The sequence below is a fragment of the Thalia democratica genome, chromosome 9 (assembly GCF_965202585.1).
Source record: "Thalia democratica chromosome 9, ktThaDemo2.hap1.1, whole genome shotgun sequence".
Classification (NCBI taxonomy): Eukaryota; Metazoa; Chordata; class Thaliacea; order Salpida; family Salpidae; genus Thalia; species Thalia democratica.
In genome coordinates, this window is record NC_139173.1 from 31,058,220 (window position 1) to 31,085,712 (window position 27,493).

At 51.5% G+C, this 27,493-nt stretch overlaps 1 protein-coding gene across 1 annotated transcript in view; it reads right to left on the bottom strand.

Annotated features, from left to right (window-relative positions):
• Nucleotides 1–27,493, bottom strand: part of LOC145845187 (uncharacterized) — a 204,207-nt gene that overhangs the window by 86,918 nt on the left and 89,796 nt on the right. The window contains exons 104-123 of the mRNA XM_082952610.1: nt 27,027–27,291; nt 26,438–26,648; nt 25,946–26,133; nt 25,536–25,740; nt 25,134–25,366; nt 24,539–24,850; nt 24,146–24,322; nt 23,672–23,876; nt 23,119–23,403; nt 22,671–22,968; nt 22,139–22,427; nt 21,713–21,886; nt 14,838–21,434; nt 10,036–14,765; nt 2,613–8,421; nt 1,928–2,201; nt 1,419–1,556; nt 989–1,135; nt 495–794; nt 58–246 (exon numbers count right to left, since the gene is read on the bottom strand). Of these exons, the coding sequence (XP_082808736.1) occupies nt 58–246; nt 495–794; nt 989–1,135; nt 1,419–1,556; nt 1,928–2,201; nt 2,613–8,421; nt 10,036–14,765; nt 14,838–21,434; nt 21,713–21,886; nt 22,139–22,427; nt 22,671–22,968; nt 23,119–23,403; nt 23,672–23,876; nt 24,146–24,322; nt 24,539–24,850; nt 25,134–25,366; nt 25,536–25,740; nt 25,946–26,133; nt 26,438–26,648; nt 27,027–27,291 (21,026 nt within the window). The remainder of the gene's footprint in view (nt 1–57; nt 247–494; nt 795–988; nt 1,136–1,418; nt 1,557–1,927; nt 2,202–2,612; nt 8,422–10,035; nt 14,766–14,837; nt 21,435–21,712; nt 21,887–22,138; nt 22,428–22,670; nt 22,969–23,118; nt 23,404–23,671; nt 23,877–24,145; nt 24,323–24,538; nt 24,851–25,133; nt 25,367–25,535; nt 25,741–25,945; nt 26,134–26,437; nt 26,649–27,026; nt 27,292–27,493) is intronic.

The window sequence follows — 27,493 nt, forward strand, 5'->3', positions numbered from 1 at the left end:
GTAAACTTAAAATACACGTACATTTGTTTTGCACCAATAATTAAAATGAAAAATTACCTTTGAGCATGTAGTTGCTCTTCGATATGAGCTTGGCGGTTTCTCGCTGCCACAGCAGAGTGTTCAGCTGCTTCTTTTCCACGTGGTAACCCGACACCTGCACGCCCGATGCTGGCGTGGACCAGCTTATGAGTGCGGTGTTGTGGGTTATCTTGCTCACCGTCGGCTTTCGCGGCGACGGTGGTGGTGCTGAAGTGAAAAATAATATTTAAAACTGTTTGGTTAGTAAATGTGTTAACAACAAAATAATAATAAGAAATATTTAGAAGCTAATGACAGCATGTCTTAAAACACAATTTGGTGTTTTAGATTATAGTATATTAAACTATTCAAGTTACTCCAGGTCAAATAACTTACTAATCAACTTAAAAGCATACAGAAAACAAGTGTAAAAGTATATTTGCTGTAAAACAATGATAGTTCAAAGCGTTATTTACCGAACGGGAAATCGGTGGTGATCGTTGACGACACCAGCGGCTTTCCGCAGCCGTACGCGTTCTCCGCCACCACTCTGAACTGGTACGCCTGCCTCTTCTTCAGCTTCTTCACCTTGCACTGCATCTTCGTCGTGCAGATGTTGACGGTGGACCACGACTGCTTGCCGTACTCGCGGTAGTCCACGATGTACCCCTGCACGGGCGAACCGCCGTCGTCGTTGGGCTTGTACCAGGCGATCGTGACGTTGTCGATGTCGATCGACTTGAACTGGATCGGTCCCATGGGAGCGCCCGGAGTATCTGTATCAATTTCAAGTTTAATGAAATTTTTCATTAAACTTGCTATTTTGATTTCTAAATTTCAAATATTCAATTCAAAAGTTCATTTATTTAGTCCTAAATTAATTTTACTCCTATTCAAAAAGAAAATTAACGTTATTATAGTGTTCTTGTTTAAATCTTGTTTGTTTTTTGTATCTAATTTCACCACTTACCAAGTACGTCGACTTTAATTTTATAGCTGACCGCTCCACTGCTGTTTTTCAGTGAAATTTCGTAAACTCCCGATTCTTCCCGCTTGGCGTCGCTCACGAGCAGCGTCGCGTGAGTCGCGTTCCTCGACACTTTGAAGTGCTCACCGTCTAATTTTTTTTTAATGTAGAACTTAATTGCATTTAATTGTATGCAAAAATTCTATATTTTTTTCTTCTAGTTTTGGTAAACCGAAAGTTGGCTTATCAAATTTAAATAAAACAAAAGCATAACTTATTTGATTGAACAAACGAGCTAAACTAAACTTGAAAAAAACTAAATGATGTATCAAATTCAAATTGAATCTAATACAAGTATATTTTTGGTTCGCCAGATGTTGATATAAATTCACTACTTTTGTAATCGTGGTCTTTTTTTAGCCTAAAAACTCACTTTTGATTTGTTCACCCTTCGGTGTTTTCCAAACAACGGCTGGCTTGGGTTTTCCGAACACGGGTATTGTGATTTTGACGTTGGTTCCTGACTTGCACTGTATATTCTCCATGGTGCCGATGTCGGCAGTTGGCAACACTGAAATTTTAATTATTAAAATTGATTAACATTAAGTACTTATAGAAAAAAGATAATAATTAGTTTTCGCTTCAAGTGGTTAACAAGTTTAAAGTTAACATTGTCCAACAAACGACAACTTTATTGAGTTAAAGTGCTCAACACTGAGGTTACGTTTATAAAAGTCCTTATTAGAAGTCACGTAAGCCAAACTATTGCTTGTAGAGCTAATAGTTAAACCATAAAGTTGAGTGTATCTCACCAGAGCTAATAAACACCAGAGCTATAAGAGTAAATGTTATCAGCAAGAGTTCAAAGAAAACAACTTTTTTTTTAGACATAAAATATATACAATAATGTATATTATAATAAAATACACAAATTCGTCTCACCAGAGCTGTCCTTGGTCATGATGCCGGTGACGGGCACGGACGCCTCTCCAACGCCGATGTCGTTGCACGCCCTGATCCGCACGTCGTACTTTTTGTTTTCGGCCAGATTTTCCAGCACGTACGTCGTCACGGTCGACTTGACGCGCGCCACTTCAGCGAACTGTTCGGTGTCCTCCTCCGTGGATTCACGTGATTCAATGACGTAGGAGGTGATCTTGCAGCCTCCGTCGTGCTCCGGCACCGACCACGTGACCTTGATCGTGTTCTTGGTGACCTGGTGGCGAGTTTGCTTGTAAGTCGTAAAATATACGTGTGTACGTGTTTGTTATTTATAGTTTTTTTAATTTAGTTTTTACAGTGCTCCATCGTTAAAAAAAACGGGAAAGGTTATGTTTAAAATTAATACTGTACAATGTAGCTATCTTCAGTCGATCAAACTACTTTCAGTGTTTGAAAACAATAATTGATTTAGTTTTTATTGATTGATATTTATGTACTTTCGATATAATTTCGATTCTTTCAAAGCTTTTGAGCTAAAACTTGTTATTTAGCTTTGAATTACTTTGGCTTGTTCAGTACACTTTAAACTTAAAAAGAAAATTCACAGCAGTATTACATTACAGTTATTGTAAACAAATGCTTAACAAGTGATAAACCAAAAGTCGCAAAAACAAACAAAACTAACGTCGTCGACGTCGATCCTGATTGGCGGAGACGGCGCCTGCGTGGCCTTGATCGCCATCGCGGTCTCGCGGGTTTCGCCGGAACCGAACTCGTTGTTGGCGGCGACGCGGAACATGTAGCTCCTGCCCTGCTCCAACCCCGCCACCTTGTGGTAGCACCTCACGCACTCCGAAGTGACCTTGCTCCACCGCGGCGACGTCACCTCCCGCTTCTCCACGCTGTATGACGTCACGGCGGAGCAGCCGTCGAACTCGGGCGCCGACCACGCGATCACGATCGAGTCGGACTTGACCTCCTTGCAGTGGATCTTGCCCACCGGACCGGGGGCGGCGAGCACTTTGACGGTGAAGGTCAGCTTCTTGGATCCGGAGCTGTTTTCGATCTTGATCGTGTACTTGCCACGATCCTCGCGCGCACAGCTCGGAATCCGCAAAACCGCTTCGCCGTCGTCCGTGCTCGCCGCCGCCAGCTCGCTCATGGGCGCGTCCTCCTCCGACTTGGTCCAAGTTGCCGTTGGCACGGGCTTGCCGCCGAACCGCACTCGCAAGCACAGCTCCTTGGCCGCATGCACCGCCAAGTGCATCTTGAAGTCGTCGGACACGAAGAACTCCGGCTCCTCGATCCTGTCCACCACGCGGATCAGCTCCATGCACTCGCACGCGTCCCCGGCTCCCGCCGAGTTCACCGCCCTCACCCGCATCTCGTACTCGCTCATGTTAATCAAGTTCTTCACCTCGTAGGTGTTTCCTTGCACCGGCTCGTCGGTCACCACCTGCCACTCTTCCGTGTCTTCCTCGGTGAACAGCTTAGTCTCCACGACGAAGCCGACTATCTTGCCGCCGTTGTCCGTCAGCGGCTCCTCCCACGTCAACGTGGCAGAATCTCTCGTGGTGTCTGTAAGCCTCACGACGCTCGGCGGGCTCGGCGGGGTCACGGGCAGCTTGCACTCGACGAACTGGCTCGCCCCGCTCGGCCTCGACACCCCGACCGCGTTCTCCGCCATCGCCCTGAACTCGTAGAACGATCCTTCGGTGAGGCCGGTGACTCGGCACTGCACGTCGTTGTACGGCGTCTTGTTGCACCTGACCCACCTCGATCCAGATTGCAGTTTCCTCTCCACGTAGTAGCCCGTGATCTTGCTGCCTCCGTCCGAGGCCGGCTCCTCGAACTTGACGATGACCGAGTTGTGCGTGAAGCTGACGATCTCGGGGGTTCCCGGCGCGTGCGGCTTCTTGTGCGCCAGAGTGGCGGCGATGGCCTTCGAGTTGAGGGGCTTCGACTTGCCCCTCTGGTTCACCGCGGTCACCCTGAACAAGTACTCGTGGTTCTTGCGCAGCTTCCGCGCCGTCGCCACCAGCCCCTGGCAGTTTTCGTCCAGAACGCTCCAGAAGACCCTGTTCACGTCGCAGTACTCCACGAGGTACCTCTCGATGTCCGAGCCGCCGTTGTCCAACGGGGCCGACCACTTGAAAGTAATTTTCTCGTTGGTCACGTGACTGGCGACCACCGGGCCCTCGGGGGCGGCCGGCACGTCCAGCACCTTCAAGTCGAACTTGACTTCGGCGAAATCCAAAGAGTTTTCCGCGCGAATCGTGTAGGTTCCGGTGTTCTTTCTGGTCAGCTCGGGCAGGACCAGCGTGTTCGTCTTCTTTGAAGTTTCGATGAACACAAAAGTTCTGTCGTCCTTCAACGCGCTGCCGTTGAAGGACCACACGACTTCGGGCGGGGGGATTCCGTTGATCTCCGCAAACATCCTGAACGTCGACCCGCCTTCCACGACCAGCGGCTTCGAAACGTCCCTGTTGAGTTTGATGGTCGGTCTCACCTGATCGTCGCGGCACAAGCAGATGGCGCTCGGCTTCGACGGCTCGCTCATGGCTCCTGCCGTGTTCTTGGCGATGACGCGGAACTTGTAGGCGTCTTCGGGAAGCAAATGCCTCACGGTGAACTCGCACTCCGTCACGCCCGAGTAGTCGTCCACCCGCACCCAGTGGTTCGAGTTGGCGCCGGTCATTTCCACGTGGTACAGCGACACCTTGCTGGCGTCCTTGCTCACCGGCGCGTCCCACACCACCGTCACCGTGCTCCTGGTGATGTCGGTGCCCCTGACGTTGGTCGGCGGCTGCACCTGTATGCAGGCCTTGTGGTAGCCGCTCGCCGGGCTCGGGTCGCTCAACCCGGCCAGGTTCTCGGCGTAAACCCTGAACTGGTACTCCAAACCGGGTATCAGGTCTCCCACCCTGGTGTGCCTGTTGGGCAGTATGACCTTGTTGGCTCGCTCCCACAGCTGCGAGTGCCTGTCCTTGTACTCGACGTGGTAGCCCAGTATTTCGCTGCCTCCGTCGTGGGCGCACTTGTCCCACTCCACGTACATCGACACCGGCGTGATGTCGCTCACCTTCGGCTTGGGCGGCGTGTCCGGGTTCTCGAAGGTGTACTCTGCAGTCACCGCTCGCGTTTCCTCGAACTCGCCCAGCCCGAACTTGTTCTCGGCGGCCACCCTGAATATGTACTCCACTCCCTTCTTTAAGTGCAGCGCTTTCACGTTGCACCTGGTGCACGAGGGGTTGACGGCGGTCCACCAATCGTTGCCTTCCAAGGCTCTCTTCTCTATGATGTAGCTGCTGATGTCGCAGCCTCCCAAGTAGACGGGCGGCGACCATCGCAGGCAAATGCTGTCCACCGTCTTGTCAAACATCTGGATGACTCTGACCTTGCCGGGCGGTCCGTTGACGTTTATGCTGAACGCAGCCTCCTTTTCGCCGGCCACGTTCGCCATCTTCAGCTTGTACTTTCCGGCGTCTTCCGGGTCCACCGAGTCTATGCTCAAAGTCGTGGAGTCGGCCGACCGCTTCAAGCGGATCCTGGCGTCCATGGCTTCGATTTCCTTGCCGTTCTTGTACCAGGTGATTTCCGGCAGCGGCTTTCCGGTGAACGGTATGTGCAGGATGAGGTTGGATTTTTCCCGCGCGTTGATCACTCTGCCCGCCACGGCGGACTCCAAGTAGAAGTCCGGCTTGATCGTGTGGTCGAACACCGAAGTGGGTCCCAGATGGACCCACTCTCCGGCGCCCATTTCGTTGATGGCCGCAACGCGGAACACGTACTTTTCTTTAGTTTCCAAACCGCTCAGTTTGATTACGCGGTCCTGGGTCTCCGATTCGGTCCACTGCTTCTCTTCAACGTCCAGCGCGTGCTGAACTGCATAATGAGAAATCGCCGAACCCCCGTCGCTGTCAGGTCTCGCCCAGGCGAGCTCGAGCCAGTCCAGGCCGAACTCCTGTATCCTCAGTTCGTTGACTTCCGCGGGAACTTCGATCGCCTTCGCGATGGCCGTCTCCGCGTACGAGCTCAGCCCGTACTCGTTTTCGGCGCAAATCCTGAACACGTAGCCGGTGCCCTTCACGAGTCCGGTCACCAGTGTCGATAGGCGTGTGCAGTCCACGACGCATGGGTACCACGCTTGCCTGAGGACCTCACGTCTATCGACACGGTAGTTGAACACGTGGGCGCCTCCGTCGTACTCCGGGGCTTGCCACGACAGGTACGCCTGAGTGGTGTTGATCTCCCTGACTATCGGGTTCTCCGGCCTTCCCGGAGTGTCGCGAACTTGCAAGGACACGAAAGTCTTGGTCTTGCCGCTCGAGTTTTCCAGCTCGAGCGTGTATTTTCCTGTGTCCTCTCTGCAGCATTTTGATAGTGTTAACGTAAGAAGCTCGCCTTCCCGCTCGATGTCGACGCGATCGTGCTTGCCGACGTCAACCTCGTCCCTGCTCCACTTGAAAGTCGGCTCGGGCGATCCGAACACCTTCACCTTGAACTGAACCGTCTTGCCGGCTCGGACGTAAACCGTCCTCTTCATGCTGGGGTCGAGCTCGAACTCGGGCGCCCGCAGCTTGTCTTCCGGCACCACGGCGCCTCCGACTTCCGCCGCCTGCCCGACTCCGCACGCGTTCATCGCCGAAACTCTCATGTAGTAGCACTCCTTGCTGGAGCACCCCTCCAACGTGTACGAGCAGCCGCTGATGTTCGACGTCACCGTCTTCCACTCGACTTCGTCGTCGAAGGTCCCCGCCTCCATCGACCTCGTCTCCAGCATGTACGAGCTGATCTCGCTGCCTCCGTCCGACATGGGTTTTCCCCACACCAGAGAAATTGAAGTTTTCGTTGTGGCCACCACTTGCGGGTTGTACACCTTGCCCGGCGGCACCACGGGGTCTTTGGCCATTATGACGTCGGAAGGCTCGCTGTGCTTGCCGAAACCGACGACGTTCTTGGCGCTGACGCGGAAGAGGTACTGCGTGTTTTCGAACAGCCCTGTCACGCGGTACTTTGTGTCCTTGACGAGGTCTATCTTGTTGCACTTGAGCCACGTCGAGCTCCTCTTGTCCCTCTTCTCCACCAGGAACCCCTCGATCGGGCTCCCCCCGTCCGCTTCCGGCCTATTGAAGTTGACGACGCACGACTTGGCGGTGACGTTGGTCACTTCCAGCTCGGACGGTTTTCCCGGGACGACAAAGTTGTCTTTGGCGAGCACCTGGCCCGACAGCAAGCTCTCTCCCTCGCCGTAAATGTTCACTCCCTGTATCTTGAACTGGTACTCGTTGCCCCGCGTCAAGCGGTTCGCGGTGAACACCGGCTTCTGCACGTTCCTGCTCACCACGTTCCACGTCGACTTGGAGGTTTCCCTCTTCGACACGATGTAGTAGAGTATCTTCGAGCCTCCGTCCACCTTGGGCGGCTGCCAGTTGAACTCGACGTAGCTCGCCGAAACGGCGGTGAAGCTGACGGGACCCGTGGGCGCGCCCGGAACTCCGATGACCACTATTTTGATGTCGACCGATTTCTCTCCGGCCAAGTTCGTGGCGGTCACGGTGTATTTTCCGGCGTCCAGAGTCTTGCAGCCCTTCACTTCGAGAGTGGTTTTTCCCGTCGAGTTAGTGACTTTGAACCTTCTTTCTTTCGGCAAGGGTTTACCGTTGTAAGTCCATTCCACTTCAGGTCTTGGCAAGCCGACGATTTCGGCTTCCAGCAAAAAGTCCTTGTGGTTTTCGACCTTGACGTCGTCCCACAGATGGGTGGGAAGGACAACATCCGGCGGCTTGAAGTCGTTTTCGCACATGACGGGCCCGGTGCTCGGCGTCGGCACGCTGAAGTCGCCCGCCGCGTTCTGCGAGAACACCCTGAACTCGTACGTGGAGCCGCCGGTCAGATCGGTGACGTTGAACTCCAAGTTCGTCGCCGCTATCGCCGCCACCCGCGACCACTTGGCGTCGGGGTGCCTGAGCTTCTCGACGACGTACACCACCACGCCCTTCTTGTACTCTGGGTGGTTCCACTGCAGCAAGCAGGACGACCTTGAGACGTCGGCCACTTTCAGGCTCGTCGGCGCCTCTATGGGGTTGTGAGCTCTCTGCGGCTGCGACAGCTCGCTCCACTCGCTCAACCCCGCCTTGTTCTCCGCCGCCACCCGGAACACGTACTGCAGCCCCTCCTGCAGGTTGCCCGCCCGGTACGCGCAGTGCTTGATGCTGACGCGGTTGCACCTCGTCCACATGATGCTGTTCTTGCTCTTCGACTCCAGGTGGTACCCGGTGATCTCCGAGTCCCCGTCCCACTCTGGCGCGTCCCACGCGACCGCCATGGAGGTGCTGAACACCTCGGACACCCTGCACGAGGTCGGGGCGTACGGGACTTCGTACTTCATTTTCAGCTCCACGGGTTTCGTCTGCACGAACTGCCCCTGCCCGAACCTGTTGACGGCCTGCACGCGGAACACGTACGTCTCGTTGAGCGTCAGCTTGGAACACCTGTAAAGTTTTGTGCGGGTTGGAACGAGTAACAAGTTGAAATATATTTGGTTTTGCAGCTTACTTAATTTGTTTTTTGCTTGTAACTTGAACAATTTATTATCATGCTATGTATTTAAAACTCTTTTCTTAAACATTTACAAAGTTGAAGGTTACAGTTTAGTTTGAAGTATGATTTTTTTAAAAGCATTCATCAACTAGTATGATAATTAGTGCTGTTTGTAATTTTTCTGGACCTTAGTTTTAAACCTTATCGATTAACTAAATTATAAACTACTTCAATGAGCATTTATTTTTTTTTTATTATAAAAGTTTATATGTTTCAAGTTATACTTAACTTGAAAGATTGTGTTGTGTTTACCTCTAATAATTTTAAAAAATTATATAATATCGTATGCTATGTTTATTCTTAAAATGTCATGTTCTTTTTATGTACTAAGTTTTTTTTTAATTGATATATTCTATTTGTTTAATTTCAATCTCTATATATTTATAAGTTGAAAATTTATCTCTTATTATAGCATTTGCTTTTCGTTTCTTCCCTTCGTGTGTAACCTTCCAAGGGTTTGATGTCTGAGCCCAACGTTGTACAATCAGGTCCAATAATAACAATAAACTAGTAAACAAACTCTGATAACTTTTTTTTAAGAAATTTGTTAACAATTTTTTTTTCATACCAATTTGTTTTTTAAGTAGCTTTAAGTTTTGTACACTATAATGTTACGTCATAATGTCAAAACTCTTTTCTTAAATATTTACAAATTACCGCTTACAGTGTTGTTTGAAGTATAGTTTGTTAAAAGTGCGTACAGTAAATAGATTGCTTATTTGCAATTTTACCAGACCTTAGTTTGAAAACCTTTTTTATATATTAATCTTATTTAACTAAATTTTCTATTTAAAAAATACCACAGATGTTCTTGTGCTAAAACTTTATTTCAACTAACGGCGTTTCACTGCTCTCAAATAAATTTAAGAACAGATCTACGGAGTCTATAAAATGTTAACACACATTAGAAAAAAAGCAGAAAAATTTTCTGCTTTTTTTCTAATGTGTGTTAACATTTTATAGACTCCGTAGATCTGTTCTTAAATTTATTTGAGAGCAGTGAAACGCCGTTAGCTGAAATAAAGTTTTAGCACAAGAACATCTGTGGTATACATTCCGATAAGCTTAGCTTATCAGGATCTCCAGGATTTAACGCCTTATAACGTTACATCTTATATTTAAAAAATAAATATTTAATTCTTGATGTAGCTTTTTAGAAACTTTTTTAGCAGGTTTTTGATGTATATAATAATTTTCCTTGTAGTTTATTCCTGGAGAGCTTTTTAGATTAAAATGTAGCTTTTATTATTATTTTAGTTAGTAGTTAGTTTTGATATACTTTGTTAACTTAATTTACACCTTTGTTTATATTTATTTTCATTCCCAGAATTCAGTTAAAACAGAAAATATATAATAAAGTAAAAAGGGATTTATGACGGTATTCTTCAAAATAAAGTACTTTTATTTCTAACAAGCAAGTTTTAAAGCTTACCACTTACATTTAAATAACAGGAGCTAAAAAATATTTCAACATAGTTTTCAAGTTCTACAATTTATCAACTCACCTGTAACTGGTTCCAACGACGGCGCTCGATATCTGGCGCCAGTCCAGTTCGTCCACCTTGCGGCTCTCCACAATGTAGTAACTTATGGAAGTGCCTCCCAGCACCAGCGGCTCCTTCCAGTTGAGCGAGATCGTCGCCTCGTCCTCTACCTTGCTCTTCAGCCACTGCACCGGTCCCGGTTTGTCCAGGACGACCAGCTTGAGCTCGGCGCGCGCCTTGCCCGCCTCGTTGGCCGCCGACACCTCGTACGCGCAGTTGTCGTCCGAGGTGACTTTCGAAAGGGCCAGGCAGCAGGTGCCGTCGCCGCACGTCAGCTTGGTCCTGTTCGTGTTGCCCAGCAAGTCTCCGTTCTTGTACCACTTTATCGTGGGCTTGGGTTTTCCCGAGTAAGGCAGCTTGATCTCGACGTTGCTTCCCACCTTGGCGTGCACGATGTTCTGTATGTACTGGGAAGTGTCGAAGGTGGGGACGACCCTCGTGTCGCACAGCTTGATGGGTATCAGTATCTCGCACGGGAAGGACTTGCCTATCGCGTTCACCGCGAACACCCTGAAAGAGTACTCCTCGTTTTCCGTGAGCCCTTCCACCAGCGTGGTCAGCTCCTCGCACTCCTTGTAAGAATTCCAGTTGCGCTCCAGGTCCAGTCTGTACTCGACTAAATATTTCTGCACTGGCGACCCGCCGTCGTAGAGCGGTTTCGTCCAGCTCAACCTGCAGCTCGTGGGCAGGATGTCGAACGCCCTGAGGTTGTCCACGGTCGCCGGAACTCCGAGGGCTTTGAGCGGCTGGGCCGTTTCGGTCGGCTCGCCTATGCCCTGGTTGTTCTCGGCGCTCACCCTGAAATCGTACACCTCGCCTTGTATCAGGCTGACCTTGACCGAAGTCCTCATGCAGGCCGGGTTCTCCGAATGCCACGCCTTCATACCAACGATTCGCTTCTCCACGACGTAGCTGTTCACTTCTGAACCGCCGTCGTTTTCGGGGGTTTCCCAGCTGAGCGTAGCGAAGTCGCTGCTATGACTTTTGACGCGGACGTTTCGGCACGCACCCGGCGTGTCCAGGACTCGCACCCTGATGGTCGTCTGGGCGCTTCCGCTGCTGTTGGTCAGCTTCGCGGTGTACGTTCCGGTGTTGTCCCTGTTGCACTTGTTCACGACCAAGCTGGACTCGGCGTCCGTGGTCGTGACTTTGGCGTTCTGCTCCTGAATGCGCTCGTCGTTCTTCTTCCACTCGACGTCGGGCACGGGCCTGCCCCTGAACTTGATGTTGAGGTTCACCTGCCGGCCCGCTTTCACCACCACGCTCTTCAGGATGTCGAACTCGTTGAGGATTTCGGGCAGCGATGGCTTGTCCACCGTCGTCACGTGCTCGTCCGTTTCCACGGGTTCTCCGCACCCCGCCTTGTTGCCCGCTGAGACGCGGAGCAGGTAGTCGGTTTCCGGTTTCAGTTTGTCTGCCGTGCACTTGAGCGCTGTGATGTCCTTTTTGACCAGGCGCCACTCGGCGGTGCTCTTCTCTTGCGCCTCCACCTTGTACGTGACGCTCTCGTCGCCACCGTCGTATATCGGAGGCTTCCACGAAAGCTGCACGTAGTTGCTGCTGCTGTCCACCACCTGCAGGTCCGAGATTTTACCCGGCGGGTATATCTCTTCCACGCAGGTTATCAGGTCGCTTATTTCGGATGTAGGCCCGACTCCCGCTTCGTTCTTGGCGCTGACTCTAAACTGGTAGCTCTTGCCTTCGTAAAGATCATTGATTTTTCTGTGCAGGTTGGGCACAGGCAGTCTTGTGGCGTGCACCCACGTCTGCGACTTTTTGTCTTTTCTTTCAATGAAATAGCCGGTTATCTCGTTGCCGCCGTCCGACTCGGGCCTTCCCCAAGACAGCAACAACGAAGTCTTGTTTATAGACGAGGCGTGGGGCTTTCCTGGCGCGCTCGGAACCGTAAAAGGGTTCTTGGCCTGCACCGGAGCCGACTCCAGCGGAACTCCCTCGCCGATCTTGTTGACCGCTTTGACGCGGAACACGTACTCTTTGTTCTTCTGAAGCCTCTTCACCTTGATGAAAGTTTCCTTCACCTCCACGGAGACGTTGGACCACATCGACCTGTTGGTCTCCCTCTTCTCGACGACGTAGTGCGAGATGGGTCTTCCTCCGTCGTTGTCGGGCGGGCGCCACGTCAACCTGCAGCCGACCTGGGTTACGTCGCTCACTTCCAGCGGCCCCACGGGTTTCCCCGGCGTGTCCAGGACCGTCACCTTGAACGGCACCGACCGCTCGCCGTTGTCGTTTTCCAGCATCAGCGTGTAGTCTCCGCTGTCCTCCCTGGTCGTCTTGACTATCTGCACGGCGGCGTCCTGCCGCTTGAGAGTGATGAAGACCTTCGCCTTTTCCACCAGCTCCACATCGTTGTGCAGCCACTTGACTGTCGGAAAAGGCTTTCCTGACACCTTGCCCCTCATGTTGATTACCTCGCCCGCTTTCACGGTGATGTTCTGGTCGGACTCGATCTCCACCTTGGGCAGGGTGACCTCGTTCTTGCACTTGATCTTGTACGTCGTCTCGCTCGGCAGCGAAACCGCCCCTGCCGCATTCTTCGCGATTACTCTAAACTCGTACTCGTTTCCTTCTAACAGACCGCGAGCGTCGTACTTGCAGTCGATGACGTTCTCGTGGTTCCACCTCTTCCACCTTCCACCATTTTCGCTCAGTTCCACCACGTACCCAGTGATCATAGCCCCTCCGTCGCTCTCAGGCACTTGCCACACCAATGAGACGTTTGACCGCGAAAAGTCGACGATCTCCAGGTTCTCCGGAGCGCCGATTATCCGGCGGGCAATCGTCTCATCGGATTCGGTCGACGGCTGGCTGTCACCAGCTGGATTGACGGCGATTATTCTGAACTGGTAGGTGAGGCCCGGCTCCAAGCCGGTGGCGGTGAACTTGGTCTGGACCACGTCCAGCCTGTTGATCTGGTACCACGTTATGGAGTTGACGTCCTTGCACTCGACCTTGTAGAAGTCAACGGGAGCGTCTTCCCGCCTCGGCGGGGCGTCCCACTCGAAAGAGATGCTGTCGAAGGAAACGGCGGTTATTTTGGGCTTTCCCGGGCAATCGGGCTTGCCGAACGGGTACTTGACCGTAATGTTTTTGACGTAAGAGTAATTTCCGACGCCGTAGCGATTTTCGGCAGCGACTCGCAGCATGTACTCGGCGTTGAGCTTCAGCCTCATCACCTTGATCCTCGGTTTTACCACCGAAGCCGACGAGTCTATCCACAGCTCCCCGTCCGTCTCTTTGTGCTGCACCAAGTAGTTGGTCACCTGGCTGCCTCCGTTGTTGGTCGGCGGCTTCCACACGACGCTGATCGAGTCCTCAGTGACTTCCGCCACCTCCAGGCCTTCCACCTCGGCCGGCTTGTCCAACACGACGACGTCGACGGCGCGGGTCTTTTTCCCCGCGCTGTTCGACGCCGTTATCGCGTACCTTCCCGCGTCCTGCGGCAGGCAGTTGCGGATGTGGACCGCCGAGGTGACCTGCGCGCCCTCGTAGAGAGTCCTGGCGCTGTTGTACTCAGTTTCGTCCTTCTGCCACGTAACCTCCGGCTTGGGTATGCCGCTGACGGTGGCGAAAATCTCGATGGGCTTTCCGGCCCTGATGTGCCTCTCCGTTTGTTCCAAATCGCCGAAGGTAATCTCTGGCTCCTGAACTATTTCCTTGGCCACCACGACCGTGCCAAGTTCCGTCACGTCGCTGAAGCCCTTTTCGTTTTCGGCCTTGACCCTGAACATGTACTGCTTGCCTTCCTCTAAATCTTTGATCACCGCCGCCGTCGCGTTCACCGACACGCAGTGGTGCCAGTCGTCGTCGTCCGGCGTCGATATTTCGACCGTGTACCCGGTTATGGGACTTCCCCCGTCGTAGGAGGATTTCGCCCACGCCAGCGACACGCTCGAGCTGCTCTGATCTACGACTTCTAGCTTTCCCGGAGCCGACGGTGTTGTCGACACGACGACGGGCTCCTTGAGGCTGGCAAACTCGCCGACTCCCATCGCGTTCTCCGCGGCAACCCTGAAGTAGTAGCACTCGCTCTCGGCCAGGTTCGCCACCTTGAACGTGTTCCTCGTCACGTCCATGGCGACGGTGGTCCAGGCGCGGCGAGACTCCTCCCTCTTCTGCACCACGTAGTTGGTTATGTAGTTGCCGCCGTCGTTTTCGGGGACGGCCCACTTGAGCGTGACGTGGGTTCTTCCCACGTCCGAAACCCTGAAATTGGAAACTTCTCCGGGCGTGTCCAGAACCTTGACGTTGAACACGAACTCCTTGGAGCCGTACCCGTTCTCCACGGAGACGACGAACTTTCCGGCGTCTTCTCTCGTGACGTCATCTGCGAGCAGCGACGTGTAGAACTGGTTGTCGATGATGCCGTACCTCTCGTGCATGGCCTCTGACGTCATGTACGCCTTCGACCACGTCACCTTCGGCGTGGGCCTGCCCCTGTAGCCTATGTTGAGGCGGATCTGACCGCCGGCCTTGACTTGAATGTTTCTTCTGACCGTTTCGTCGATGACCAGTTCCGGAGCTTCGAAGCGCTCCACGCAGGAAACCGGCGACTTCAGAGTGACCCAAGGTCCGGTTCCGGCCTCGTTGACCGCCGCGACCTGGAACAGGTACTCCGTGTCGGGTTTCAAATCCTTCACCGTGTATATGGTGTCTTCGATCAGCGACGTCTTGTTCGCCTGGATCCACGGCAGCGTCATGATCTCCTGCTGCTTCTGCTCTTCCTGCTGCTCCTCCGAAACATCCTCTTCGTGGATCGTGGTCAGAGTCTTGTCCTGGGGATCCAGGCTGCAGAACTCCATCAGGTAGCCTACGATCTCGCTGCCGCCAATGAAATTCGGCGGGAACCACCTGATGGTGATGCTGGACTTGCTCGTGTCTCGCACGTGAATTCCGTGCGGCCTGTCCGGCGTGAATATTGGCTCCTGCATCTGAGTGGCGCTTGTGCTGTTGCACCAATCTCCAACTCCCGCCAAGTTAACGGCGGCCACTCTGAAAACGTAGTCGTTTCCTTCCAAGAGCCCAGACACCTTCAACCTCGGCTCTGTTATTGAGTTGCGGTTGACGTACACCCAGTTGGGCTTGCGCTTTATCTTCTTCTCGACCATGTACCCCGTGACGGGGGATCCACCGTCGTTGGACGGTTTCTCCCACGCCAGCTGCACCGTGTCCTTGGATATCAAGTGCACCTGCAGATTGTTTGGTTTCTCGGGCGTTTCGAACGGGTATCCCGTTCTTATTTCCTCGGACACGAGGTGGTCGTCCCCGACCCCGTACTTGTTCTCGGCCCTGACGCGGAAGATGTAGTCGCTCTCGTTCTGCAGCTTCTTGATCGTGCACTGCGTCCTGGTGACGATGGCGTGCACGAGCGTCCACCTCAGGTGGTGCGATTCTCTCTTTTCGACTGAGTATGATGTCACAGCCGAGCCGCCGTCGCAAAGGGGCGGTTTCCAAGCCAAAGTGACTTGAGTGGCCGATTTATTTAACACCTCGACCGGTCCTTCAGGCGGTCCGGGTTTATCCAAGACTTTGAGCTTGTACTCGAAAGTGCTGGTTCCGTACTGATTTTCAGCGGTTATTTTGTAAGTTCCTGTGTTCAACAGGCTCAGTGATTTGAGCTGCACGTTGGCGATTGAGTCGACGTAGTGAATGTTCACGTCGCGCTTGGCGGTGAGCTCTTCGCCGTTGAGCTGCCAACTGACGGTCGGCTCCGGCTTTCCGGCCACCTCGGCTCTGAGCTCGATGCTCTCGCCCGCCTTTCTAACGACTTCCTTCAGGAACATCGCGTCGACGTCGATCCTCGGCGGGGCGACGTTGTGCTTCGGCGTGACCGTGTAACCGACCTCCTCCGGCTCCGACACGGCCCCGAACGCGTTCTTGGACGAGACCCGGATGCAGTAGGACTTTCCTTCCACCAGGTTGTCCACGTCGTACTCGCAGAACGGCACCGCTTCCACGTTGTGCCTCAGCCACCTGCCGTCGGGGACTTCCCTGAGCTCGACGTTGTAGCCGATGATCCTGGCGCCTCCGTCGTGCTCGGGCGCCTTCCACTTGAGGGCGACGTCGCTCCTGCCCACGTCGGCGACGACGACGTCGCGCGGAGCTCCCACCTCGTCGCGGGCCACGGCTCCGTGCGACGGCGTGCTGAAGTTGCCGGTTCCGGCCAGGTTTTCCGCCGCCACCCTGAACTCGTACTCGAGTCCCTTCTGCAGGTTCGTGATCCTGCTCCACAGGTTGTTGGGCGGCGCCTCTGCCACCTTCTCCCACGTCATCGAGTTCCTGTCCTTCATCTCGACGTGGTACGCGGTGATGGCGTTGCCGCCGTCCGAGTCCGGCTCCTCCCACTCGATCTTCATCCTGTTCTCGGCCGCCATGACGACGCGCACGTTGACGGGGCAGTCCGGAACGCTGAACGGGTAGTTGGTCACCACGGAGTGCGTCTGCAACGCGTCGCTCCTCCCGTACCTGTTCTCGGCGTAGATCCTGAAGGTGTAGTGCAGGCCCCTGGTCAGCTTGCTCACCTTTATGGTGGGCCTGATCGCCGAAGCTAGCACGGGATGCCACAGCAAAGTGTTGCTGTCTTGCACGTCCAGCGTGTAGTTGGTCACCACGGCGCCTCCGTCCATCAGCGGCGCGTTCCACTTCATTTGGACCGATTCAGCCGATATCTCGCTGAACATCACTGGTCCTGTGGGCGGCGACGGCCTTCCGAAGACTTTCACTTCGAAAGGCAAAGTTTTGCTGCCGACCTCGTTGGTCGCAGTAATCGAGTAATTTCCGGTGTCCTCAATGTGGGTGTCGTTCATGACGAACCTGACAAAGTCGCCCTTGATCACCTGCTTCACCTTGATGCCGAGGTCCAGTGTGACATCGTCTCGCTTCCACTCTATAGATGGGAAGGGCGTTCCGGTCACAATGAACTCTGCGTTCAATTTCTTCTTGCTGTGGCACTCGAACAAATGCTTGTTGACGAAATTTATCTCCGGCGCTGCGGTTTGCTTCGAAACCAGCACCAGGCCTTTCAGCTCCGCGGGCTCGCTGAGACCGACCTTGTTTATGGCCCGCAGCCTCAACGAATACTTCTTGTTTTCAATAAGATCGTTAACTGTGGTTTCCTTGTCGCTCGCAGCGATCTTGGCAGAATCGAACCACTGGTCCGAGTCTTCCAACTTTTGCTGAACGACGTAACCGATAATGTTCATTCCGCCGTCGAACAGCGGCCTTTCCCACTTCAACGAAACGCTGGTGTTCGTGATCTCCGTGCTGCTGAAGTTCTCGGGTTTTCCCGGCACCTCGGACACCAGTATGGGAGTGTTTATCTCCGCCGGGTCTCCTACCCCGTTCTCGCTCTCCGCAAGAACGCGGAAGTTGTACTCGTTTCCTTTCAGCAAGCGCAGGAACTTGTAAGAGTTTCTCATGCACGCCGTCTCCACGGTCTGCCAGATCCGCCTGCCCGCCTCTTTCTGCTCCAGGATGTAGTTGGTCACCGCGCTGCCGCCGTCGGCTTTCGGCGCCTTCCAGCTGATCGTCACGCTCTCGGTGGTGACCTTGGTCACCTTGAGCTGGTCCGGCGGTCCGGGCGAGTCCAGCACTTTTACTTTGGTCACCAGGGAAGCCGACCCCGAGTCGTTCTCGATGGTCAGCGTGTACTCCCCGGCGTCGTCTCTGGTTGCGTGCTTTATGGTGAGCACCGTCACGTTGTCTATGTTCTCGATGTTCGCTCTCTCCTCCAGCCCCGGAGTCGTCCTGCTCCACTTTGGCGTCGGCACCGGCCTTCCCATCATCGGCACCGCGATCCTGATCGTGTTTCCGGAACGCACCGAAACGGTCTTGGTTCCCATGTGGTCCGGCCCGAAGTTGGGTATGAGGTGCCTGTTGGTCGGCACGACGTCGTTGGGCAGTATCGTGGGCTGGGACCTCCCCGCCTCGTTGTGCGCGTACACCCGGAACCTGTACAGGTTGTCGTCCGACAGTCCGGTGGCGATGTAGATCGGCTTGCTCAGTTTCGTGGGTACCTCCGCCCACTCCGTGTAGTCTTCGTCCGAAGTTATGCACGTGTGGCTCTCCTCCAACGAATAATGAGTGATGTGCGCGCCTCCGTTGTAAGTCGGCGGCAGCCACTCTACGGTTATGCTCGTCAGCGTGCAGTCGGTCACCTTGAACGACTCGGGCGGTCCCGGCTTGTACACCATCTCCTTGATCTCCACCGGCTCCGTCTCCACGCTCGGCTCGCTCAACCCGGCTTTGTTCACGGCGAACACCCTGAACTGCTGCTTCGTGTTCTCTATCATGCCGTGCGCCTTCAGCCTGCACTCCTGCGCCGGCGCCCTGTTCACTCTGAGCCACTTCTTGGCCTTCGAGTCGTGCCGGTCGACGTAGTAGCCGATGATCTCGGATCCTCCGTCCGACTCTGGCGTGGTCCACGAAAGCACGCACCCTTCGCGGCTGACGCTCTGCACGACTGGCATGCGAGGCGCCGAAGGCACGGTGAAGTCGTCCTTCAAGACGATCGGGCCGATTATCACCTCCTTGCCCAGTCCGAGCTTGTTCTCCGCTTGCAATCTGAAGGTGAACTCTCCGTTCTCCCGCAGGTTCTTCGTCGTGTGCACCAGCTTGACGATGTTCTTCGACACCGGCACCCACGACAGCCTGGCGGTTTCCCTCTTGTCCAAGCGGTAGCTGGTTATGCGGTACCCGCCGTCCACGATCGGAGGCTTCCACACCAAAGTGACCTTGTCGCTGGAAACGTTGTGTATCTCCGGCTGCTGGCACGGTCCCGGCGTGTCGAAGACCTTGAGGTTTATCTGCAGCTGAGCGGTTCCGCTCGGGTTTGTGGCTTTGACCGTGTATGTTCCGGTTTCATCTCTGTTGATCCTGCGCAGAGTGAATATCGTGGTGTCCTCCGTGGTCCTGATTGAGATCTTGGAAGTCGCGTCCAGCACCTGACCGTCTTTTTCCCACTCGACAGCGGGTATGGGCTGCCCGGTGAAAGACGCTCTGAACTCCAAGTTGTCGTCGGCCTTTGCCGTCATCTTCTCGTTGTGCTCTCCGAGCCACTTGAGCTTGGGCGCTTCCTGGATCTCCTCCAGCTTCACCTTGCCGGTCGACTTGGAAGGCTCGCTGACGTTGCCGGCGGCGTTCACCGCCTTCACCCTGAACTCGTACTCCCAGTTGTGGATCAGGTCCAGAACTTCGTATTCGGTGTCGGTGATGTTGTTCAAGTTGCATCTCGTCCACTTGTTCATTTCCAGCTTTTCCACCAGGTAGCTGGTGATGAGGCTTCCGCCGTCGTTTTCCGGCATCCGCCACTTGAGGCAGACGCTCCTGGATTTTATCGAAGCCACTCTCAAATTAGAGGGCGGGTCTATCGGGTTTCTCGCGCAGACCGTTCTCGAAACGGCGCTCGGCGGACTCAGCCCGGCCAGGTTTTCAGCGAAGACCCTGAACTCGTAGTGCAGGCCGTTTTCCACGGACGAGCACTTGAACCTGGTGTCCAAAATCGGGAACTTGTTCGCCTTGATCCAGTTGACCGAGTTGACGTCCTTGCACTCGACGTGGTAGCCGGTGACGGTCGAGCCCCCGTCGTTCCTCGGCTTCTTCCACTTCAGAGTGACCGCATTGCCGGTGACCTTGTCGATTTCGACTTTTTCCGGCGCGTCGGGCGCGTTGAATGGGTGCTTGACCTTGACGGGGTCGCAGGTCAGCGGCTCGCTCGGCCCGTACTTGTTGACGGCCCTGACGCGGAACTGGTACTCCCTGCCCAGCGTCAACCTCGTCACCCGGTGGTAGGTTTTCATCTGGAAGCTGACTATCTGCTTCCACTCCATCGCTCCGGCGTCCAGCTGCTCAATGGTGTAGTGGTCCACCGGGGCGCCACCGTCGTCCTGCGGCGGCTGCCACTGGATCATGACCACCTCGTCGTTGATGTTCTCCGTCACTAGAGGTCCTACTGGTATGGAAGGCGGCGCGGTCACTATCAAGTTGACCGTCTGGCACGCCTTGCCCACCGAGTTCTCGGCGATGATGTGGTACCTTCCCTTGTCCGACCTCTTCAGGTCGTTGATGTCCAGCGCGGCGAAGCTTCCTTCCACGCCTACGGTTATGCGCTTCGTGTTCACCACCTCCGCGCCTTCCTCGTCGGCCTTTTCGAAGCGGACCGACGGGAAAGGCTTCCCGGTGATGGGCACTCTCAGTTTGAAGTTCGTCCCCGCCCTTTCAACAATGGTGTAGTCGATGAACGAGCTCATGTCGATGGTGGGCGAGTCCAGCACTTCCTTCGCGCACACGCTGCCCGTCTCCCTGGCTTCGGACAGGCCGACGGCGTTCCTGGCCCTGACCCTGAACTTGTAGTTTTCTTCTGTTGTCAAGTGGTTGACCTGGAATGGGGATGTGACGTCGTTGCCGCAGACGGTCCACGACAGGTCGACGCCGGTGTCCTTGGCCATTTCGACGATGTAGTCGGTGACGACGCTGCCGCCGTCGTATGCCGGCAAGTTCCAGTCGAGGGTAACAGACTTGTTGGTCACCTTGGCGACCCTAAAGTCCTGGGGCGGAGAAGGGAGTTCGGAAACGCGGACGGCGTGGGTCTCCGCGCCGTCTCCATTTCCGTACTCGTTCACAGCGCTCACTCGGAAGGCGAACATTTCTCCCTCGCGGAGGTTCGTCACCTTGTACGAGCACTTGTTCGCGTTGGCGACGAGGTGGTAAACTTTCCTCGACGCCTCGCGCTTCTCCACCACGTAGCTCCTGATGTCGGAGCCGCCGTCGAACAGCGGCGGCTCCCAGTTGAGCGTCGCGTACCCCCTCCCGACCTTGGTCACCGTCAGGTTCTGCACCCGGCTCGGCGTGGCGAACACCTTGACGTTGAACGCCAGCGACACCTTGCCGCTCGAGTTCTCGGCTTCGAGCATGTAGACTCCCGCGTCCTCGCGCCTCGCCTCGTCGACGTAGAGCGAGGCGGAGTTCGCGTTGTTTTCAATCGCGGCGTGCTGGGAGATCTCCCCGATCCTCTTCGTCCAGGTGACTGTCGGCGTCGGCCTGCCTTTTATGGTGGCCTGAAGGTTGAACTTGTAACCTGCCTTGATGAGGAGCATCCTGTTAGCCGAAGACTCGATCTCCGGCGGGCTCAGCTGATCCGCCGGGTCCACCAGCTTGTACAGCGTCTCCGCGGTCGACACTCCGATCTCGTTGATGGCTTTCACGGTGGCCTTGTACCTGTAGGCGCTCGAAAGCCCGTGCACGATGGCCTTTCTCAGCTCGCTCTGAACCGAGACGGTGGCCGATTCGTCCAGCTCCCCGCTTTCCATCTGAGGGGTGAGCTCCACCAGGTAGGAGGTTATCTGAAGAAAAATTAAAATGATAAGAACAACAGTTTTACGATTAGAAGTTATTTAAAAGAAATTGTTGTATTACAAACAGAGTTCTAACTATAAAAACTTAATCTTTACAAGTCAAAACTTATAATAAAGTTGAATGTTTATACATACAAAGTTTGAACAGTTACGAGTAATTTAGACAACAATAAACAGATTTTCAGCTGGAGTTTATTTATAAAGTTAGAATAGAAAATTGAAAACTTTTTTCAGCTTTACAACTTTCACAAAGTTCAAACACATACCTCACTGCCCCCATCGTGATTCGGCGCCGACCACTCGAAAGTGGACGAGTTGGCCGTCATGTCGGTTAGCTTCAAGTGCTCCGGTTTTCCGGGAGCAAAAAGCGGATCCTTGGCAGTGACCGGCTCGGACGCTTCGCTTGGCGCTCCGAAACCTTCTATGTTTTGCGCTTTGATCTGGTTGTTTTAATAATTTTATAAGTACGACTTTAAAAGTTGCCTAAATTATAAGTAAACATGGTTTTACCTTAATCTTAAAAGACTAACAAAACCAATTTTTTATTACCTGTAACAAATGCAATTTAACTTAATTTTTTCAACTCTGAAAAATTTAACTTAATAGAAAAGTAAACTGTTCTAAAAATTACAAGTTTATTTCAGGGTACAAAACTCTTAGCTGTGACAACAAAAAAGCAATCGAAAACCAACTCTGAACTGGTACTCGTTTCCTTCGATCAGGTTCGTGATCCTGGCCTTGCACGCCGTCACCTGCGTCACCTGCACCCACTTCGAGGTGGACCTGGACTTTTTCTCGACGACGTAGTTGTCGGCCTCGCCACCTTCCGCGGGACGCGTCCAGGTGAGCAAGAGCTCGTTCTTCTGAACGTTGCTGACTTCGGGCTTCTCCGGTTTTCCCGGCAGCCCGAACGGGTTCTTGGCCACGACGACTTGAGTCTGAGCCGCCTCGCTCAGCCCCTGCTTGTTTTCGGCTTTGACGCTGAAAAAAAACTTAATTTACTTTAAAGTAGTGTTAATTTTTCAACCTTCGTCGCTACATTTCAAGCATTGCAGTCAGTAAAAACAGTCATGTGCTTGTATTTATCAAAGTAAAAAGTTTTTAAATTTCGAATCAATTTTTAAGCATTAGAGGTAGAGTAAGCATTTATCAATCTGCAAGGTAGCCGGTGTAAAACAAATTTTTGTTTAAAATCTACATTTCTACTGCAAACTGCAAACCAACCGGAACTGGTACTTCCTGTCTTTCACCAGCCGCTCCGCCGTGTAGCTGCACCCTTTGACGTTGGACGCCGCTATGGTCCACCCGCTCAGCATGTCGTCGCAGTTGATCTTCTCCACGACGTACTGCGTCACCCTGCTGCCTCCGTCGTTCTGCGGCGCCTCCCACTGCAGCTCGCACTGCTTGGCGTTTATTTTCGCCACTCGGAGGTTCTGCGGCGCGTCGGAGACGTCGATGACGTTCACCGACAGCTCGATCGACGACTTGCCGGCTTTGTTGATCGCCTCCACAAAGTAGCGACCTGTGAAAAAATGCGATAAACAACCGTTCATTAACTTACATAAGTAATTTTAATGAAGGAATTCAATAGAAAAAGATTTGCTTCAAAACTAAACGTTCAAAACAATATGTATATGTTTATTTAAGCAATTCAATAGAACTCAATTCTCACCGGAGTCCTTTTTGGTCGGCTCCGTCATCTTGAACACGGAGTAGCTGCCGTCCTTCCTGATCTTGATTCTCGTGTCCAAGTCGCTCAGGTTCTCGTGCGAGTCTCCGAGGAACCAGTTGGTGATGGGCTCGGGCTTCCCCTGGACCAAGAGCTTCCACGTGAGCGTGTCGCGCCTGGTTATGGTCTGTATCGCGTTCTCCGGGGGAACCACCTCGATGTTGGGCTCCTGAGTCCTGTCGCCGCACTTGGCCGCCTCCGACGCTTCCGAAGGCTCCGAGAGCGAACCTTTGTACGAGTACGAGGATTTTAAGTTGCATTGAAAATAAAATAATTAATTTAAAAGTTTAAACTGCGATGTAAATGATCAAATAAAATTTTTATACGACTGTTTTAATATAAAACTTTAAACAATTAAAAGAGTTTTTATTTAAAAAATAAATAAAAGTTCTAAGAATCAATGAGAATTTACAAGTTTTAATTATTACTCACCGGAACAGCGCTCGGCTTAAAACAAGTTACAAAATTGAAATCAAAGCAACAAAAGCTTGCTAACCGGAGTAGCTCTTGGCGATCGCCCTGAACTCGTACTCGGCGCCTGACGAGAGGTGCTTGACGGTGCAGACGTTCTTGCTGGTGAAGTCGGCAGTGCTGCTCGCTCGCCACTTCTCCTTGCCCGCCGCGCGCTGCTCCACCACGAACTTGGACGTCTTGTCCTCCTCCTCGGACCGGCACTCGATCGTGACGTAGTCGTAACCGTACTGTTCGGAGTAGTTTAAACTAATATTTGTTTTATGTTTGATGCTATTGTAAGTGAAATTATACTTAGCTGTGAATATGTAACAATAAATAATCGAGTAGTTATTCTCAAAGTATTGTTTGTAGTTTGTATAAATGATTAGTTAAGTTTTACACAAAAAAATTAACAATGCAGTTGAGATATGTTTGAAAATTATCATCCATTGCTTCGACTATAAAAGTATTGATTACAACTCAAAAGTTTAATAAATTACGAACGAAATCAACTTACGTCGATCACGATCGGTTTCAGCGGTTTGTCGAGTCTGTCGACGAACGTGACGAAATCGCTGTCTTCGCTCGCCTCCGACAAACCCACTTCGTTTTCGGCCAGAATCCTGAACTGGTACGTCAGTCCCCTGTCGAGTCCCACCACCAAGTGTTCCAACGATCTCACCGGGTGGCCTCTCTGTGTGCGAACAGGAAAGTAAAGTAAAACCGAATCGACTATATTTTTACCACATAAAAGGTATAAAAGAAATTAATACTAAAAAGTGTTGTAAAAGTTTCATTGCTTTTATTTTATTTAAAAAAAGTCATGAAATGCTCGATAGAACTATTTTTTTGCAAACTAGCCAAAGTCTGAAAGTTGTTCAAATAAAAAGTTTAATCACAATTTTTTTACCTGCCACATGATTGAGTTTTTATCCTTGTACTCGATTATGTAGGCGGTGATCGAGGTTCCTCCGTCTTCGGAAGACTTCCTCCACTTCACCGTGATTCCCTCGTCGGCCACCGACACGACCTGGGGTTTCCCCGGCGGCGACGGCACCCGGTGCGGGTTCTGCGGGGTGATGGTCTTGGTGGTGATGGCGGCGCTGGTGCCGAACCTGTTCTCGGCGCGGATCCTAAACACGTAGTCCTTGCCCTGCTCCAGCCCCTTCACCTTGATGGTGGGCACGGTGCGGGACGACGTCACTCTCTTCCAAGTTGAATCCTTTAAGTTTTTATTTTGATGTTTGATAATTATCAAAAAAATACCAAAAAAAAACAAATCTGACTTGAGCAGAAACTTCTTGCTTAGTTTAAACTTTAAACTTGAGAAAACTTTATATTTTGGTCTACCAACAAAATACAAGTGTTCATAAGATTCTTCAGTCAAAACATTTTAGCATACGAACAAGTTTTCGATCAGTCAAAAACATAAACCGACGATCAAGTTTTGAAAAGAACATTTACATTTTTACGTTGAAGCTAAAAAATAAATTCCAAAAACTAACGAGAGAGGAAACTTCTTGCTTTTCCACGACGTAGCTGATCAGCTCGGACCCGAACAGCTGGTCCGGCTCCTGCCACTCCAGGAACACCGTGTCCGCCTTCACGAACTCCACCCTGATTGGTCCCTGCGGCGGGCCCGGCTTGTCCTGCACCACCATGTGCACCGGCGCGTTCGCCTTCCCCATCTTGCTTTCCGCTTCCAGCTGGTAGACTCCCGCGTCTTCGAGCTGGCAGTCTGGTTGGTTTTGTTTGTTGATTAACTACAGCTGATGTTACTTTGAAACATAGACATTTTAATTACTTTTTTGTTCAAACAAAAACTCATTAATTATTATTCTAAAGTCTACTTTCAAATAGCGTATTTTACAATTAATAACTATTTGAAAATTATAAAAGTTGCACACCTTTAATTGACAGAGTAGCGTAGTCGTCTACTTTGTCAATCTTCATTTTGTTGTTCGACTCGATGATGCGTCCGTTCAGATCCAGCCAGATGAACGTGGGTCGAGGCTGGCCTCTGACGCGCACCCTAGCGGTTAGTTCGTTTCCGCTCTTGGCTGTGAACACCAGCTGCTTTTGGTTTTCAAAGTCGATCGAAGGCGGCTCCGTCTAAAATTGTACAACATAAAAGTATATTTTTAATTCAACCTTATATTTATTTAATAACTTAAAATTTTGTCAAATAAAAAAAAAACAGTTACTAACATTGTCATAATATGCTTGAAGCACGAATTCATAAAATTAAAGAGCAAAGGTATTCAGTATCATAGAACAAATAATCGTAAATTAAAATTAAAAAAAAACAGATGCTCACATCATCTTTAAGGTTGACTCCTTGGTAAATTTCCGCGGGTTCTCCCGCACCCTTTTCGTTGAGAGCTCTCACACGGAACAGATGCGTTTTGCCTTCCTCGAGGTCGGTAACAACTGAAAAAAGTTCTTTTGTCTTCACGGCCTCCCTCCACTCGGTGTCGCCAGCCTCGCACGTTTCAAGGACGTAGCCTGTAAAATAATGTTTTTATTTTATTTTTTTTTTCTAATTCGTTTATAGACCTGAGGTTTCGTAGTATAATGAAAAATCTCTTTAAACACTTTTAAATTAACTTACTAATTTGAATGAACACAAAAGTATTAAAAAATAAAATAAGTATGTTAACTGTTAAGTTTAAACTTTAAATACTTGTAAACAGTATGTTATTTGTACAAATGTAAAACTTAAGAACTTACACAAAAAGAAGACGTATCTAAACACTTATATAACACTAACACAGCGTATACAAAGTTAACGCGAAAACATTCAACAAACCTTCGATGCTGCTTCCACCGTCGTTGGTGGGTCCGGTCCATTCAAGTCGGACGCTGGTTGCCGTCTGGTGCTTCACCTGGGGCCTTCCCGGGGCCCCGGGCACGTCGCTTATCTTGGAGCTTTCCTCAGTCGTTGCCGGCTCGCTCGAGCCGTACTCGTTCTCTGCGAAGACGCGGAACTTGTACCTGTGTCCTCGCTTCAGCTTGTTTACCTGATTATAGAAAAGAAGAGTTACAATTGGGTTATGTGAAAGTAGTTTTACAACAACCATGATTTAAGCAAAATTTTTTCTAAGCTTTTTTCATCACTTGTGTTTCTTTTTTATAGTTTGTGAACAATAAAGTAAACAAAGTTTAAATATTAAATCAGTAAATTTCTAAATACACTTATGTACTTTGATCTGACCTACGTTAATTTTTGTTTTGTATAATATTTGAACAAAGTTAAAAATAGTTTCTTTAACAAAAGCTCGACAAGTTAACAGGAGAGTCAATAAACAAGATACTAACAGAATAAAGTTCAAATTTAAATTAAAGTGTAAGTTTAGCAAAAAAGTTTAAGCAACAAAACTAAACAACAAACAACTGACGGTCTGCCCGCATCTGATGCAGTTCTCGTTGAAAGTCTTCCACTTCCTGTCCTCCTCGTCCTTCACCTCCACCCGGTAGGTGATTCCCACGCTGCCGCCGTCGTGCGCCGGCTCCTGCCACTTGAGGGCGGCCGACTGGCTGGTGACGTCACGCACGGCGAGGTCACGCGGGGGCGAGGGCGCGTCGAAGACGGACACGTTGCACTTGACCGTCTTCTCTCCCGCCTCGTTGGTCACGTGGAGGGAGTACTTGCCCGCGTCTTTACTGTGAGGTTTGAGTAGAGTGAGTAATTATAAATATGATCAGTTTTACTGTTTAATTACAACGTGAATGGACTTGTTTGGTTTCAATTGTTACTAGTTGCTTTTGTCTTTTATTAATATCTTAATTAATTTATGATTACTTGATCACTTGGTTACTATATAAGTGTGTAAAGTTTTATTATTTGTTAGCATTGTACTCTACT